General features: G+C 46.4%; 1 protein-coding gene across 1 annotated transcript; it reads right to left on the reverse strand.

Moving 5' to 3' along the window:
• Positions 1-12,022: 12,022 nt before the first annotated feature.
• Positions 12,023-15,786, reverse strand: LOC144600968 (uncharacterized). The gene is made up of 3 exons (XM_078412872.1): positions 15,510-15,786; positions 14,147-14,394; positions 12,023-12,343 (listed from the first exon to the last, which is right to left on the reverse strand). Exons 1-3 carry the CDS (start codon positions 15,784-15,786, stop codon positions 12,023-12,025), a joined length of 846 nt encoding a protein of 281 aa, XP_078268998.1.
• Between the last annotated feature and the right edge of the window lie 2,548 nt (positions 15,787-18,334).

An 18,334-nucleotide genomic window follows, 5' to 3' on the forward strand; every position in this document is an offset into this window, starting at 1 on the left:
CAGAGAGGTTATCACAGACCCCACAGTGAAACCACCGGGATTTGACCTCCATCGCAAGCAATGGCTAACCCTGAACAAGATCCGCACCCTTCATGCAAGATCAGCCCATCACCTGCACAAGTGGGGGATGACAGACAGACAGACAGCCCTGCTTGCGACTGCGGATATCCAGACCAGACCATCCCACACATGGTGAATGACTGCTCACTGAGGCTTTTCCCTGGTGGCATCAAGGCCATCCACCCAGCAACTGATGCTGCCCTGACCTGGATGTCTACCCTTGGCCTACAACTTTACGCAAGAAGAAGACTCCAGCATTTTGTGCCTATCTTTTGTCTGAATTCAGTTGGTATTGTATATTACTCAAACCCAATCTTTCAGTTCTTGTGTTCTATCTTGGCTCGAAAAAGAAAGCATCATCGGTGACCTTTTAAAGTATCTTATTGATCGATTCTTGTGCTTTTATGAACATGCATTTCAAGGACCCTCGATTCCTCCACCTTCTGCCATTTATAATAAACATAGCACAAAAAGTAAGGAAAGAGCTGAGTATATGGGATGCGCCCATGAAAAATTTGCCAAATCTTCTCTGCCAATGCCAAACAGCTTATTCTGCTGTTGCTATTGACTCTTGTTTTGAGCTTCTGGTACCCCCAGGTGCTGACAATCAGGTGCCTGATTGGCACCTGATTAGCAGCATCTGTGAGCATGGGCCCTGCTACAGTGGTCAGTAGGTGTCTGCTCCAAGAATCGGCATGCCACGTTTGACTGATCTGGATAGGGCCCGTGCGATAGGGCAACTTCAAGCTGGTGTTCCGCAAAACCAAGTTGCGGCATTATTTGGAGTGAGCCCTAGTACCATCTCCAAAGTGAAGGCCAAGTTCCATATAACGGGGGATGTCAGAGACAGGCCGCGAAGTGGGCGTCCCAAGAAGACGACACCCGAAGAAGACCGTTTCCTCACCCTGTCAGCACTTAGGAACCGTAGGCTGTCTTCTACAGATTTGCAGTCAAGGTTTGCAGGACGATATGGCCGACGACTCTCTGCCCAGACAATTCGGAACAGACTGCACGCAGCCGATCTCTGGTCTCATATGGCTGCCAGGAGACCTGCCATGACTGCCCTTCACCGTCAGGCCTGTTTGCGCTGGTGTCGGCAACACGTGCACTGGAACCTGAACATGTGGAGGAACGTTATGTTCAGCGATGAGTCCAGATTCTGCCTACGGCAGTTGGATCATAGGGTCAAAGTGTGGAGAAGACGCGGAGAACGCTATGCTGATTGCAACACAACCACGTTGGCTGACTTGCGACAAATGCTGGTTGAAGAATGGGATGCCATCCCACAACAGTGTGTGACCAGGCTGGTGACCAGCATGAGGAGGAGGTGCCAGGCTGTTGTGGCTGTGTATGGTTCTTCCACACGCTACTGAGGCCCCTGTTTATTAAATGAATAAATTGTTAAATTGCCAATATGTCTTGTTTCTTCAGACTTCAATCATCCAATCCACCAAACAACACCGAACAAGAGTCAATGGCAGAATAAGCTGTTTGGCATTGGCAGAGAAGATTTGGCAGATTTTTCATGGGCGCAACCCACATACTCAGCTCTGCTGCTCATCCCACAAATGCATGTTCCTTACAAATGTGGCACCATTTAAAAGGGAAATAAACAGGCTTTCCAACGGTATAAGATTTATTGCCAAGAAGCATTGTTACAACAAAGAAATAATCTACCAAACACAAATTTCCTTACTTTTTGTGCTATGTTTATGTTACCTCCTGAAATGCATGACCCCACTTTCTTCTGTCTTAAATGCTAGCTGACATTTTCTGCCCAACTAACCCATATCTTTCAAAAAGCCACTGCCTCATTGTCAACAGATGAATCTATTTTTAGAGTGATCTATACATTTCTTTACCATGTCCCATACATGGAGCCTTAAGTTATCTATCACTGAAGAATATGGAAGGAAGAACAAGTTGAAGTATATTTTCTACATCAAATATCCACTGTGACAGTGTTGCAGTCACAGAAAACAATTAGCTTATCCTTGCCATTGTGATAATGCTTTATCCAACATGTCGCTACCTCGTTTGTCTTTTCTTTTTTTATGCATATCAAACATGAAGAAAATCTTTGCTAAAATTCATGTAGACTATATCAAAATCTCTGCCCCTGAAAACCTCTTCAAAAAAGTTATCAGTCATCATTTGTCAAGTCCAAGCTGAATGTCCCAGTGTGATCAGTGTCTTTCTAAATAACATTTTACACTGCCCCTTATGGATTCCAGTGATTTGTCCACCACCAAAATTAACCTAAGCTGCTTGTTATTACTTGTTTCCTCTGTTCCCCCCTTTATTGGGAGGAGTTGGCTGCGGCTCTCTGGCAGTCTGTTGTCTTTTTTTCTTTTTTTTGTTTGTGTCGGTGTTGGGATGGTTTTTGTTTCTGTTTTTGGCTGTGTATGTGTGGTGGGGGTGTGTGGTGGGGGTGTGGGGTGGGGGTGTGGGGTGGGGTGTGGGGGTGGGGTGTGGGGTGGGGTGGGGGGGTGGGGCGGGGGGAAACCTTTATTTTATTAGGTCTCTTCCCCGGGGCGCGGCTCGGCTGCGGGCCTTAACATTGCCGGCGCAGCTCGGCTGCGGGACGTTTCAGTGCCCGGTGCGGCTCGGCTGCGGGCCTTAACATTGCCGGCGCAGCTCGGCTGCGGGACGTTTCAGTGCCCGGTGCGGCTCGGCTGCGGGCCTTAACATTGCCGGCGCAGCTCGGCCGCGGGACGTTTCAGTGCCCGGTGCGGCTCGGCCGCTGGACTTAACATCGCCCGGTGCGGCCGCGGGACGTTTCAGTGCCCGGTGCGGCTCGGCCGCGGGACGTTTCAGTGCCCGGTGCGGCTTGGCCGCTGGACTTAACATCGCCCGGTGTGGCCGCGGGACGTTTCAGTGCCCGGTGTGGCCGCGGGACGTTTCAGTGCCCGGTGCGGCTCGGCCGCGGGACGTTTCAATGCCCGGTGCGGCTTGGCCGCTGGACTTAACATCGCCCGGTGTGGCCGCGGGACGTTTCAGTGCCCGGCGCGGCTTGGCCGCTGGACTTAACATCGTCAGCGCTGTTCGGCCGCGGGACGTTTCAGTGCCCGGTGCGGCTCGGCCGTTGGACTTAACATCGCCCGGTGTGGCCGCGGGACGTTTCGGTGCCCGGGGCGGCTCGGCCGGGGGGCCTTCCATCCCCTTGCGGGGGCTGTGCGTGTCGTTTGCCTCGGTAGGGGTCGAGCTGCCTGTCCGTGGGTGCGGGGGGAAGAGAGGGGAAGTTTTGTTGCCTCCATCACAGTGAGGGGGTGTTTGGAGTCACTGTGATGGATGTTTGTGTTGGGGTCGGGTGTCCTGTGTTCTTCTCTTTTTGCTGTATTTTGTGTGACTGCTGAAATTTCGCTCGGTGTTGTGCCGAGTGACAATAAAGTGTTGTTATGTTATGTTATGTTATGTTATAAACAATGGTTCTGCATTAATAATCCTCCAGTCTACTGGCATCACTCCTAGAACCAGAGAATTGCAGAATTGTAGTCAGATGCTCCACAATTTGCTCTTGTGTTCATTTAACAGTCTGGGATGTTTTGGACTCTTCTTTTTCATTTTCAAAGCTGCTTAATACCTTCGTATTGTGGCACAGTTCTACCCACCCACGTTCAGTCTTGACTTTGATACTGTCTGTGTGACGTTTGCATCTTTTACCTGTTTTCATGTGGGTTTCAGGATTAAACACCATCTGCTCTTGTTATCCATTCCAAATTTCACACATTTCCTCCTCAACTACAACGTCAGTATTATCTGTCTCTCTTGTGATGACAGATGCAAATGCAGGAGGCGCAATGCCAGAGAGTAGGTTGATGTTGTCAGTCTTGGTAGGTTTCATGCATCCACTGATGCAGCAACAGCTTGTGTTTAGCACAGGATCAATCTTCCTTGCCTGAGCTGAGCGCTCCCAGACTGCGCGGGCATACTCGGCAGTGGAGAAGCAGAGAGCCAGAGAGCCAGAGCTGTTGATCGAATGGTTTTAGAATTTGCTCCCCATGTTGAGGTACTCAGCTTGGTAAGAAGAGCATTTCTGGAACTGACTTTTCCTTTAAGCTTGGTGATATGTGCTTTGTAAGTACGAGATCGATCAAGAGTCACACTGAGATAGACTGGTCTGTCACAGTGCTCCAATCTGACTCCATTGGGGCCCATAGCAGGAGCGTTCTCGTCGCGGTCCCTGTCAGATTCTACAAGTATCTGCGAATCCTGCTACCTCACCACACACTGAAGAACAAAAATTTGGTCTGTTTCCAGGTAGGTTTCCTAACATACATCTCTAAGTAGCAACCCCTAATGCACTCCACAAATACCTCCTTTACAATACCCTTGTCAGTTTAGTTCATCCAATCAGGTTAGGTTTACATCTTCCATGTAGGTTTGCACCTTCCATGCCAATGCAGGGCCTTTCAAACATGTCCCAGACATTTCCCAATTTATGCTCCACCCAAGTGAGAGGTCACATTTAGGGTGCTGGTAGACTGCTCCTCTTCTTTCCCCTGCTATTCATCATTTGAACCCAAACCAATTCGACATTCCTGTTCACTGCCCCTACACCACGACTCAATAGTGTAGTGGAACCTTCCTTGATTAACAATACCACTTTTTCAATTTGGCCCATTCTTTTGGAACATGGGGTAGATCTGTATTGTAAGTGCTACATGTATTCAAAGAAAGGATGTGAAAGCTTTGAATCCTTGCATTTTATACCAGCTCTGAATTTGCTCTCTGTTGCATATGTCTGTGTACATTTTCTGTCAACTTCACTCTCACTGTCCTGTGCAATTGTTGTCTCATTTCCTCGTCGTTTATTAAAAGTTTTGTTTCTGGAGTTTATTAATCTTTCTTAAATGCATCATCTCACGTTTTCCAGGGTTAAACATCATAAGTTCTTGCTATCCCCATCTTACCAACTCAGTATTGTTCTGAACACCTTCCCCACCAACACTACACAGTCAATTTTCATGTCTTCCATGAACTCATTGATCTTCAACATACACATCCATAATTATTGGGTGGCACGGTGGTGTAGTGGTAGAGTTGCTGCCTTACAGCAAATACAGCGCCGGAGACCCGGGTTCGATCCCGACTACGGGTGCTGTCTGTAGGGAGTTTGTACGTTCTCCCCGTGACCTGTGTGGGTTTTCTCCGAGATCTACGGTTTCCTCCCACACTCCAAAGACGTACAGGATTGTAGGTTAATTGGCTTGGCAAATGTAAAAATTGTCCCTAGTGTGTGTAGGATAGTGTTAATGTGTGGGGATCGCTGGGCGGTGCGGACCCGGTGGGCCGAAGGGCCTGTTTCCGCGCTGTATCTCTAAACTAAACTCTAAACCTTCGCATCTGAAAGGTCATTATCATTATCCTGTGAAGCGACACCACTCAGACTTGTATCATTTCCTGCATTCCCTCTGCCAAACTTTCAATATTAAAGTATCCCTTTATTTAAAAAGTCATCCATGTGGAAAAGGCTAATGCTTAAGCTCCAAGTTTACACTGCGTTTAATTAAAGGAAATTAATCACACGGGGGACTTTATCTCTTGAGAAGATGCTGGTAATCTGCCTTGGTGAATGAACATCTAAATAACTACTTGGTGAACAACCACATTCTCCTCATATCTTCCCACACAAATCTACTCGCCTATTAATTAAGTTAGTGAACTTTTGTCATGCCAATCCTTGGGAAAGTATGGTCTTCCTTAAATAAAGAGTCTAATCCCATGCAGAGTTCCATGTAGGGCCCTCGCTGAAGAATTGTAGTTGTCCCAAGATTCCCTTACTGTTGTAATCCACAACCTTGCAATTAACTGTGGAAAAAAAACGCATAAAATGCTATCATTGGCTGTGTAATAATCTTTGATTTTCATTTGAATGGGTTCAAATCCCATTGAACAGATAATCCAAGCTGCCATTTCAATGGAATGTTTTCAAATACACAGGACTTGATGTTAAAATCCAAAGTGCCAACTCTTAACTTGCTCCCGGTGGTGATGGGAGGCTTAAGCACTCACCTACGCTCCTCCGATGTTGAGAAAGGCTGGTTGAGAAACGTCATTGGGGTTATCAAGTGAGCTCCGACTTTCATCAACGTTTCACTGACTGGGCCCACGACATCTCCAGTAGGCTCAGCGATGCGTTCTGGCGTCCCAGAACCACCCCCCTCCGCATCTGCCTAGCCGGCTTATTTGGGAGACCAGATGGGGGTCTTTCCTCTTCAACCAGAGCCAAATGGAGCGTGCAGGCTTCATTAGCAGCCCGACGCATATACTATGATCTCATTGTCTGCACTCGTGTTCACCGAGCACACAGCTAACAATGGCCTGTGTCATCGTTACATTTTTGCATATCTTTCATCCGTTTATTCTATATCTCTCTCTGCATCACCATCTATCTCTCTTGTTTCCCTTTCCCCTGACTCTCAGTCTGAAGAAGGGTCTCGACCCGAAACGTCACCCATTCCTTTTCGCCAGAGATGCTGTTGGACCCGCTGAGTTTCTCCAGCTTTTTGTGTCTATCTTCGGTTTAAACGGTTAACCGAACGGTTCGGTTAAAGATTGGTGAGCAAAATTAGAGCACATGGTATTGGGGGTAGGGTGTTGACATGGATAAAGAATTGGTTGGCAGACAGGAAGCAAAGAGTAGTAGGAGTAAACGGGTCCTTTTCAGAATGGCAGGCAGTGGCGAGTGGAGTGCCGCAAGGCTCAGTGTTGGGGCTGCAACTGTTTACCATATATATTAATGATTTGGATGAAGGAATTAGAAGTAACACGAGCAAGTTTGCGGATGACACAAAGCTGGGTGGCAGTGTGAAGTGCGAAGAGGATGTTAGGAGGTTGCAGGGTGACCTGGACAGGTTGAGTGAGTGGGCAGAAGCATGGCAGATGCAGTATAATATAGATAAATGTGAGGTTATCCACTTTGGCGGCAAAAACAAGGAGGCAGATTATTATCTTCGTAACAAGAGGATTTCAGTATCGGAGTAAAGAGGTTCTTCTGCAGTTGTATAGGGGCCTGGTAAGACCACATCTGGAGTATTGTGTACAGTTTTGGTCTCCTAATTTGAGGAAGGACATCCTTGTAATTGAGGCAGTGCAGCGTAGGTTCACGAGATTGATCCCTGGGATGGCGGGACTGACATATGAGGAAAGATTGAAAAGACTAGGCTTGTATTCATTGGAGTTTAGAAGGATGAGAGGGGATCTTATAGAAACATATAAAATTATAAAAGGACTGGACAAGCTAGATGCAGGAAAAATGTTCCCAATGTTGGGCGAGTCCAGAACCAGGGGCCACAGTCTTAGAATAAAGGGGAGGCCATTTAAAACTGAGGTGAGAAGTCACTTTTTTACCCAGAGAGTTGTGAATTTGTGGAATTCTCTGCCACAGAGGGCAGTGGAGGCCACATCACTGGATGGATATATGAGAGAGTTATATCGAGCTCTGGGGGCTAGTGGAATCAAGGGATATGGGGAGAAGGCAGGCACGGGTTACTGATTGTGGATGATCAGCCATGATCACAATGAATGGCGGTGCTGGCTCGAAGGGCCAAATGGCCTCCTCCTGCACCTGTTTTCTATGTTTCTAAACCAACATCAGCAGTTCCTTCCTGCACATATACGATGGTTGTTAGGTCAATTTAAGAGCATGATTTCCATCTCACTCTTGGCAGCACGGTGGCGCAGCGGTACAGTTGCTGCCTTACAGTGAATGCAGCGCCGGACGGAGACTCAGGTTCGATCCTGACTACGGGCGCCGTCTGTACGGGGTTTGTACGTTCTCCCCGTGACCTGCTTGGGTTTTCTCCGAGATCTTCGGTTTCCAAAGACGTGCAGGTATGTAGGTTAATTGACTGGGTAAATGTAAAAATTGTCCCTAGTGTGTGTAGGATAGTGTTAATGTGCGGGGATCGCTGGGTGGCGCGGACTCGGTGGGCCGAAGGGCCTGTTTCCGTGCTGTATCTCTAAATCTAAAAAAAATTCTAAATCTTTGTGATGAGTTGAGGTGGAGCTGCATGTTGTTGGAAACTGGCGTTTGTGGTTTTGATTGTCATTGGTGATCATCAGGGGAGGGGCAACTATTGACGTTATGGGGTTAATACACACTGGGTCTGTAACCTCCTGATTTTCTTTCCGGGTACAACTAGACAGTTAAAATTAGAATGAGGTGAGTGTTGTCTCACCCAACTGGTCACACAACCTGTTCACACAGATTCTGCCAACAAGTTGTTGCCAACTTGTTGATTGGAGCCATTGATTAATTTCTTTAAGAAACTATGTTTTAAGCAAAATTATGGTTGCTAATGGAATGGCCTCAAATTGTTATTGAAGGAATGAATATCAAAATTTCAACGTACAATCAAAATCTACAAAACACTTCTACCTACGTTTTCTGTCGTACTCACCATATATAAGAATGGATCCAACAGCACTCAGTAAAGTGTGGATAACTCTCTGAATGTGCTTCTAAATCTTTATCTGCGTTCTTGACATCAAGACTGATCACAGTAGTGAAAGACAATCTCTGGAGACTGACCATTGAAGGGATCTCTCGTTTTCACACCTTACCCTTCCATTATCTCTTGTGTCCCTCACCCGACTCTCATTCTGAAGAAGGGTCTCGATCTGAAACGTCACCCATTTCTCAATCCAGAGATGCTGCCTGCCATGCTGAGTTATTCCAACATTCTGCATCTCGCTTGCCAAAATACATGTTTCTGCATTTCTAGTAATCATTTTTATATCAGAATTGCAACCCAGTGTCACAATTGAACCTTTGCTCCTGGTGCTGTATACCATATTTACTTAGTAGTATAAGAAGATAACTGCAGATGCTGGTACAAATCGGAGGTATTTATTCACAAAATGCTGGAGTAACTCAGCGGGTCAGGCAGCATCTCGGGAGAGAAGGAATGGGTGACGTTTCGGGTCGAGTCTGAAGAAGGGTCTCGACCCGAAACGTCACCCATTCCTTTTCTCCCGAGATGCTGCCTGACCCGCTGAGTTACTCCAGCATTTTGTGAAAAAATACCATATTTACTTTCTGCAAGTTACTATTTTCTGCTATATAGAAGTCAATTTATAATTTATGCACTAAAGATAGACGAAAGAAGGGTCGCGACCTGAAACATCACCTTTTCCTTCCCTCCAGAGATGCTATGCTGCCTGTCCCGCTGAGTTACTCCAGCATTTGGTGTCTATCTTCGGTTTAAACCAGCATCTGCAGCTCCTTCCAGCACATCACTTGATACACTGTCCTTTTGGACGAGTTTTCCCTGTGAATCTTCAGCTTGAGGGGACGCAATGATTTGTGAAGCTTGGATGACACTTTTGTCAAGATGCAGCAATCTGGCGCCGTCAGTCTAGACACTGTAACCCCGACATTTTAATTCGGAGCAGCAATTATTTTTGAAACTTCTGACGTGTCATGGCCAGAATGTGGTAATTAGTACTGAGTGGATTGTATCACTGCCTTACCTATTGGAAACTGAAGTCGATCGAAATTGTAGACGGAACGTGTCGCAATTTTTAGTAACAACGATTTCCTTTATACATCTAAATAAAAGTTTAAAAAAACCACTTTTTACTGGACAGTTTATATATATTTTTTTTAAATACTACATGGTTCTCTGGCTATGAAACGCTGTAGTCTCTGTTTTCCATTGACCACATCGGGGCACACATCAACGATTCAGTCAAAGAAGCACTTTAACACAATGCAGTATTAAACCACAATTTTATGCCACAGGAACCCTCCCCATCCCATCACATCCATGCCAACAGATAGTTCCTAGGCTTCTCACGTTCCAGTTCTCAGTCCATATCATAGATTTAGTCAAGAGCACAGAAACAGGCCCTGCAGCCCACAATGTCCTTGCCACCCCTTATATCTGTCTATACTATTCCTATTTACCACATTAGTTGCTTCTTAAATGTTGTAAGTCTGTGTGCCTCTACCATCGTCTCAACTACTGCATTCCAGATTCCTACCACCCTGTGTACAAAAACATTCCCCTTAAGATTCCTTCCAATTCTCCACCCTCGTTTTCAAAAATATGCTTTCTCATCTTGAGACATCCCCATGGAAAGTTTTTTTAAAACCTATTTACACCCTCTATCCCCCTCCATGACTGGATACATTTATCATGTCACCCTCAGCTTCCATCATTCCAGGGGAAACTAAAGCACTATCTACACTAACTATCCACCTTTATGTCTCTGCATACATATATCTTGTCACCCTCAGCTTCCATCATTCCAGGGAAAACAAAAATACTTTCTAAAACATTGTGAGTGTTTCTGCTCCCAACTGTTTTCAGGCGGTGCAGGCCTCCGTCGAAATTTAGATGAGAACTATTTCCATTCACTGAACTTGTACATTTCCCTGGTGTGGGACGAATAAAGGAATATATTATTATTTACATACTTCTCTTATCTATGCCCCAAGCTAATGACCACTGAACTGAGAAAAATGTCATATTCATCATCTAATTATCTCACATTTGGCCTCCTTTGTTCGATCTCAAAAGCACCCTAGTCATATAGACCCACTGCAGATACTGTCAGTGACTAGATAGCCAACAGCCATTAACATTTGCCCAAAATCTGCCTTCCACTACAATGCCATTTTCTGCCCCAATGCTACGAATTGCTTTTGCTTTCTTAACTAAGCTGCAATTTTGTCAAATGGCTGCAATATCTTTCCTAAAACTCTGGTTTGTTATCTTGTTTGTGACTGAACTTCAGCCAAAATGGTACACGATAGCGCAACAATGTTAGGCCCACCTTACTCACCACTGTCACTTTAGTGATAATGCAAGTAGTTTTATTGCAATGGGTGTTATATTTTTTGTTATTCACATTTTTAAGTTTAAAAGGAGGGGAGGGGGAGGGGAGGAGGGAGGGAGGGGGGGAAGGGGGAGAAGGGAGAGGGGAGGGGGGGTTGAGGAGAGAGAGGGGAGGGGGGGGAGAGAACAGGGTGCTGCACCAATGCAGGAGAGGTTTGGGCCCAACAGGTCCACTTGGTCTAGTATTTTATAATTTTGGCTGCATAATATCAAATGTATACGTCAGAAGGAACTGCAGATGCTGACTTAAAGCAAAGATGGCACAAAAAGCTTAAGTAACTCAGCCGGTCAGGCAGCACCTCTGGAGAAAAGGCAGAGGTGACGTGTCTGAACCCGAAACATTACCTATTCCTTTTCTCCAGAGGCGCTGCCTGACTCGCTGAGTTACTCCAGCTTTTTGTGTCTTTATCAAATGTATACCCTTCCTGTTAGTTACTGAACAATTGAGCTAGTCTTTTTTTTTACCATTGCTATCTACCTAGATGATGCCCCATATAATTATATTCCAGCAATCCAGTTGATCTATCCACCCCTTTCTCCACTTCCCAGCATCAATGCCACAAACGTGCTTTTAAATTACATCTTCAACCTCCCAGAACTCGAATTGAACCCTCACGAGATCAAGGCCAAATGTCAGATGGGTTGGAACTGAACAGAGGTCTGGTGAATAGGGTCTGTTGAAACCATCACGCATTCTATTGAATTAGCAACTCCCCAAGATGGGTTTTCTCCGAGATCTTGTTTCCAACCACACAACACAGACGTAGATTTGTAGATTAAATTGGCTTGGTATAAATGTAAATTGTCCCTAGTGTATGCAGGAGAGTGTTAATGTGCGTGGATCATTGGTTGGTGCGGGTTCGGTGGACCAAAGGGCCTGTTTCCGCGCTGTATCTCTTAAACTTAACAAGAATCTCAGCAAAAAAACGGAATTTTTTAAGTGTCGGTTTTATAATCAAAATATAGACTGAAAAAAATACAGCATTAAATAGGGCATTAAATAAAGCAAGAGAGCAAAATTACAACCACACTTTGCTCTCCTGCTAATTGCATTGCACGCCATCGCTTCCCAAAGACAAGTCCGTCCATTCTGGATTGTGGCACCGTGACGGGGCTCAGGAATAGACGTGCAATCCCACTGGAGATGGCTCCAGCATCAGCGGGTAAAGGTAAGGCTGGTACCGCGAGAAGCTCTGCCCCATGCTCGGGCTGTAGCGGTGCACGGGCGGTGGGAAGGACGGCTGTGGCGGGCGCTGGGGACCGCTGGTGGTTTGGTGGGTGGTCGTGTAGAACCCGGGGAAGGTGCATGGAGTGAGGAGCGGCTCCCTCATCGGCAGCGAATGGGTGAACAACGCAGGGGCGGCGAACGACACGGAGCACAGATCCTGCAACTGGCGCTTCAACTTCATCCTGCGGTTCTGAAACCACGTCTTCACCTAGAAAGGGAAATTCTCAGTGAAAGTACCATCAAACAAACATGCTTGCAGCAAAAACAAAAAAGAACTACTCCAAAGCACCCCCAGACCAATATAGACAATAGGTGCAGGAGGAGGCCCTTTGAGCCAGCACCACCATTCAATGTGATCATGGCTGATCATTCTCAAATCAGTACCCCGTTCCTGCCTTCTCCCCATACCCCCTGACTCCCCCGCTATCCTTAAGAGCTCTATCTCTTAATCAAACAATTCAACATTTCAAGAAGGGCCTCAACCCAAAACGTCACCCCTTCCTTCTCTCCCGAGATGCTGCCTGGCCCGCTGAGTTACTCCAGCATTTTGTGTCTATATATACATTTTCAATATCAGTAGATCCTTGCCTCTCTGCAAAACCATCTCCTCCCCATTCCCAACTTTCACTGCCATGGAGAATTGTCATATTTGTTGAGTCTGAAGAAGGGTCTCGACCCAAAATGTCACTCATTTTATTCTCCCCAGAGATGATGCCTGAAAGTGTACATCATCACCTGTATCTCTCGTTTCCCTAATCCCTAACCAGTCTGAATACGCCATCCCACCCAAAACATCACCCATTTTATTCTCTCCAGAGATGATGCCTGAATTACTCCAGCTTTTTGTGTCTATATTTTTCTCCCTATTTGTTTTGTGGATTTGAAGGTTTCGGAACTCGAATATTAAAAAGGGACGTTTCTTGTACTTTTATTAAAATGTTATTTCAGATTCCCACTTCTAAAGTTTCAGGGTATTGCAAGCAGTCATGCCACGGGAAATCCTTTTTCCTGGTGGCTCTCAAACTGTACAACTTCTCCCCCCTTCTGTCATGGGATAGACCGACTCCCCCCTCCCTCCCTCCCCAATCTTTCCCCATCCCAGATGTGGAAATCTGAAATAACATTTCCATGGATAATTTAATCTCTCGCGTTTGTGCAATATTACATGTGTGCTCTGCAAATAACTGGTCACTTAAATGTCATTATTATTATTATAATGCGCATGACACTTCCTATATGTAGGAAGGAACTGCCTAGTTTAAGCTGGTTTAAACTGAAGATAAAACACAAAATGCTGGAGTAACTCAGCGGGACAGGCAGCATCTCTGGAGAGAAGGAATGGGTGACTTTTCGGCTGTGGAGACATTTCTTCAGACTGATTAGGGATAAGGGAAATGAGGGATACAGGTGATGATTGTGGATGATCAGCCATGATCACAATGAATGGTGGTGCTGGCTCGAAGGGCCGAATGGCCTCCTCCTGCACCTATTTTCCACCTTTCTACGATGTACACTTTCATGCCTTGACTGGCCGATCTTTTGACTGGCCGATTTCCTTAGAAACATAGACATAGAAACATAGAAAATAGGTGCAGGAGTAGGCCATTCGGCCCTTCGAGCCTGCACCGCCATTCAATATGATCATGGCTGATCATCCAACTCAGTATCCCATACCTGCCTTCTCTCCATACCCCCTGATCCCTTTAGCCACAAGGGCCACATCTAATTCCCTCTTAAATATAGCCAATGAACTGGCCTCAACTACCTCTGTGGCAGAGAATTCCAGAGATTCACCACTCTCTGTGTGAAAAAAAACGTTCTCATCTCGGTCCTAAAAGACTTCCCCCTTATCCTTAAACTGTGACCCCTTGTTCTGGACTTCCCCAACATCGGGAACAATCTTCCTGCATCTTGCCTGTCCAACCCCTTAAGAATTTTGTAAGTTTCTATAAGATCCCCCCTCAATCTTCTCGGCTAGCACAAGAGGTGGCGGGGTTTGTAGGACACTCACCTGGGTCTCGGACAGGTGGAGAAGGGCGGCCAGCTTGCCCCTCTCGGACGCTCCCAGGTAAGTTTGCCGCTTGAACTTCTTCTCCAGTTTGTGGATCTGCTGGGCTGTGAACGCGGTGCGCACCCGGCGAGGAGCGTCGCCACAGTCGCACTCAGAGTCCACGCTTCCCCCTCGCCCGTCCCTGGCCGAGCCCTCCTCCGAGCGACCAGACTCACTGCCAGAACCCCAGCAATCCTCCTGCACATTCACTGAGCGGGGTAGAAACAACAGGGAGAGTGGGTGAGAGAGGGTGGGTGTGAGAGAGGGTGGGTGTGTGAGAGAGTGGGTGTGTGGAGAGGGTGTGAGAGAGAGGGAGTGGAGAGAGAGAGAGTGGAGAGAGAGAGAGTGGAGAGAGAGAGTGTGAGAGTGAGTGTGGGAGTGACCACGTTGAAACAAACACACACAACAGCAAGTATAAGAAGATAACTGCAGATGCTGGTACAAATCGAAGGTGTTTATTCACAAAATGCTGGAGTAACTCAGCAGGTCAGGCAGCATCTCGGTAGGGAAGGAATGGGCGACGTTTCAGGTCGAGACCCTTCTTCAGACAGCAATTCTGCACGCTCACTGAGCGGGGGGGACAAGGGAGTGTGAGAGAGTGTGTGAGAGAGTGTGAGAGTGAGTGTGTGAGTGACCAGTTGAAACAAACACACACAACAGCAATGCTCCTGCACACTCACTGAGCGGGGTAGAAACAACAGGGGTGAGGGAGAGAGAGAGTGTGTGGCCCACGTTGAAACAAACACACAACAGTAATCCTCCTACACACTGAGCAGTGGGGCAAACAGAGTGAATGAGTGAGTGGCCCACGTTGGAACAAACGCACACAACAGTAATCCTCCTACACACTGAGCAGTGGGCCAAACAGAGTGAATGAGTGAGTGGCCCACGTTGGAACAAACGCACACAACAGTAATCCTCCTACACACTGAGCAGTGGGGCAAACAGAGTGAATGAGTGAGTGGCCCACGTTGGAACAAACGTACACAACAGCAGTAATCCTCCTACACACTCACTGAGCGGCCGGACAAACAACCGTGAGTGGGTGAATTGAAACAAGCGCACACAACAACGCGCCGCAGACTGGAACCCGTGTTACTTCCAGACGCTTTAGACGAAGGTACACACACAACATTGTTGGAGTAACTCAGCAGGTCAGACAGCATCTCTTGGGAGAAGAAGGAATGGGCGACGTTTCGGGTCGCGACCCTTCCTCTGCCTGACCCGCTGAGTTACCCAACATTTTGTGTCCACCTTCGATTTAAACCCACACCTGCAGTTTTTGTGTGTTTGTGTTTTGTTTCTCCTCCACGCCTTTACTTACAGTCGCTGGCTGCAGATTCCTTCACCGCCTCCTCTGCCTCTGGGTCGCGACCACACGACCCCCCCTGTTGCAATGTGTTTATTTGGGTCGTGGTGGGGTCCCCGGTACACGGTGGTGGTGGTGATGATGGTGCCGGTTGGCAGGTGTCTGCTGTAGAGTCCTCAGCGTGAGAGCTCAGGGAGGAATCGCCCACAGACCAAGACCCTTGTCCGGGCTGCTTCTCCATGTCGCGGCTGCTTTGGGCGAGCCAGGCTATTGAAAACATCCCTTTCACCATCTCCCTTGTCCCAGGTCTGGCTGGCTGGATGCCGCCACCTTCATTTATGTGGCCTTGCCCTGTCGCAATTTCCATGTGTGAAGCCACATCAAAGCGAAGATAACGGGCGGACAATGCCCAACAATTGGCTGTAATTTAGGAGATCATTAATGTGCTTGAGTATCCGGTAAATCCGTGAAGACTGGCTCCGCCAAGTCTACGTGCCTTCTCTCTGGCCCTTTTGAATGGGACATTGAAATGACACATCTGAGGAACCCTTGCTGTTCAGCAAATAGGCATGATAGATAATCAAAGCAATATATACATACATATATATATACACACACACACACACACACACTAGGCAAGCGACGCTTTCTGTTAGAATCGCTCTCGGCAATTTGCAAAGCGTTTCCGACCTGTTGCGTGGAAGTATTAATGAGCCAGTGAAACGAAACTGCCAACGATGAAGTGTGAATACCAGTCGTAGTAGTAAACAAGCAGTCGAAACTGGAGTCCGCTTTAGTCTCCACTGTGCGTGCTTATTCAACTTAATGTGCTCTCTGTTTATAAAACTCAAGGACAATTGACGAGGCTATTCGGTCCATCCGTGCCCTTGCCGGTTGGAGACTGGTCACACTGCAGGCCACCGCCTTTCAAGGACATATTCAGGTGCTGTTTCAAACCCACCAGGACCTCAGCCTCCACCACCCTTTGGGGCAGTGAGTTGCAGACAGACCCCTACCACCTCCGGGTGGAAACCAACCTTCCTCGCCCCTCTATTCCTCACCCGATTTCATACTAACACATACACCCGAAGCAGGTTTGGGCCTCTGGGTCCCTCCAGATAATAGAAGGAAGTTGGGTCTCAACCCAAAACACCACCCATTCCTTCTCTCCAGAGTTGCTGCCTGAGTTACTCCAGCACTTTATGTCTATCTTTGGTGTAAAGCAACATCTGCACTTCCTAGAATTGCACACAATATTCCAGGTCCAATTAGCTAGCTGTCCCTGGATCCCATCTATATACCAAAACTCTCGTTTGTTTGTTTGTTCCTGAACTACAGCCAAAACGGTACACGAATTTGGTACAAATTCGCATACCCAGAACGATACGCAACAATTTTAGGCCCACCTTACTCACTGTCGTTCCTTTGGTGTCAATGAAAGAAGTTTCATTGAAATCGGTGTTATATTTTTATTCACATTTTAAAGTTTAAATCTATCTCGTAGGGAGGGAGGGGGTAGAAGGAGGGGGGAGGATAAGGGGGTGTTGCGGGGGATGGAGTGGGGGAGGGGGATGGAGTGGGGGAGGGATGGGGAGGAGGAGGGAGGGGGGAAAGGGGGGAGGGAGGAGAGGGTGCTGCACCAATGCAGGAGAGGTTTGGGCCCAACGGGTCCACTTGCTTTATCTTCTAGGGAGGGGGGGAAGGAAGGAGGATAAGGGGGGTGGAGGGGGGATGGAGTAGGGGGAGGGGAGAGGGGAGGGAGGAGAGGGGGAGGGAGGGGGGAGGAGAAGGTGCTGCATCAATGGCCCAACGGGTCCACTGGATGGAAGAGGCCCATTGCTTCAGCTCAATGGTGTCAAATATAAATACCTGATACCCAGTCAAAGTTAACAGAATATATCTGGATGATGCATTGCACCAGCACATCAATTAGGCATTATTTAAAAACCTTTACAATAGTAAAACTTTGCTTTCAAATTTGGGGGAATAGTTTATTTTGTAATGGTTCTGGGGAATTGAGAGTTATTTTAACACTGTTATGTAAGGAAGATTAAATTTAATTAATTATTTTAAAAATTAATTAATTAAAATTGTTGAAAACATTAGCGACGCTGTGGTGCTTCTAGTGCTATCCAATATTCAAGACTTGCCTACCATGTGGGATAGACACAAAAAGCTGGTGTACTAACACGCATAAAAACAGAGAAGAGGGAAGCTTCCCTCGTCTCTGTTTTTATGTGTGTTAGTGCCCTAGATAATATGGTGTACTGGTTTAAACCTCTAACAATTTATCTTTTTTTAAAAGTATTATTATTATTATTTTTATTATTTTTTATATTTTATTTTTTTAAAACTTTTATTTGTTATTTATTATTTATTTATATGTTTATTTGTTGTCCTCTTTTCTTTATCTTTTTTATTTATTAATTTTTAAATTTTTATGCTTATGTTTATGTTTACTTATTTTCCTTGCATATCTTAAGTTGAATGGTATTGTGGGTGGGGGGCATATCTATCAGTACGAATGTGTTCATGCATTGAATTGTCAAAGCTGTATCAATAAAAAATCAGAAATAAACTTTGTAAAAAAATTTTTTTTTAAAGCTGGAGTACCACAGTGGGTCAGACCAAAACGCCACCTATTCCTTTTCTCCAGAGATGCTGCCTGACCCACTGAGTTATTTAGCATATTGTGCCTATCTTCGGTGTAAACCAGCATCTGTAGTTCTTTCCTACACATTCCTCCAGCTAATGCTGATATTTAATGAGCTCATGACTGATCTTATTGTGACCTCCATTTGAATCTTTCTGTACAATTACTGTATAATGATGCCCACTGG

Source organism: Rhinoraja longicauda, chromosome 16, assembly GCF_053455715.1.
Source record: "Rhinoraja longicauda isolate Sanriku21f chromosome 16, sRhiLon1.1, whole genome shotgun sequence".
In the NCBI taxonomy this organism is placed as follows: domain Eukaryota; kingdom Metazoa; phylum Chordata; class Chondrichthyes; order Rajiformes; family Arhynchobatidae; genus Rhinoraja; species Rhinoraja longicauda.

Excerpts from the sequence above, each read along its gene's own strand:
- LOC144600968 (XM_078412872.1), bottom strand. The coding sequence starts at position 15,786 with ATGGTGAAAGGGATGTTTTCAATAGCCTGGCTCGCCCAAAGCAGCCGC. Across the intron at positions 14,395-15,509 it reads GGAATCTGCAGCCAGCGACT|TGAATGTGCAGGAGGATTGC; the intron begins GTAAGTAAAGGC and ends TACCCCGCTCAG. Across the intron at positions 12,344-14,146 it reads TCCACCTGTCCGAGACCCAG|GTGAAGACGTGGTTTCAGAA; the intron begins GTGAGTGTCCTA and ends TTCCCTTTCTAG.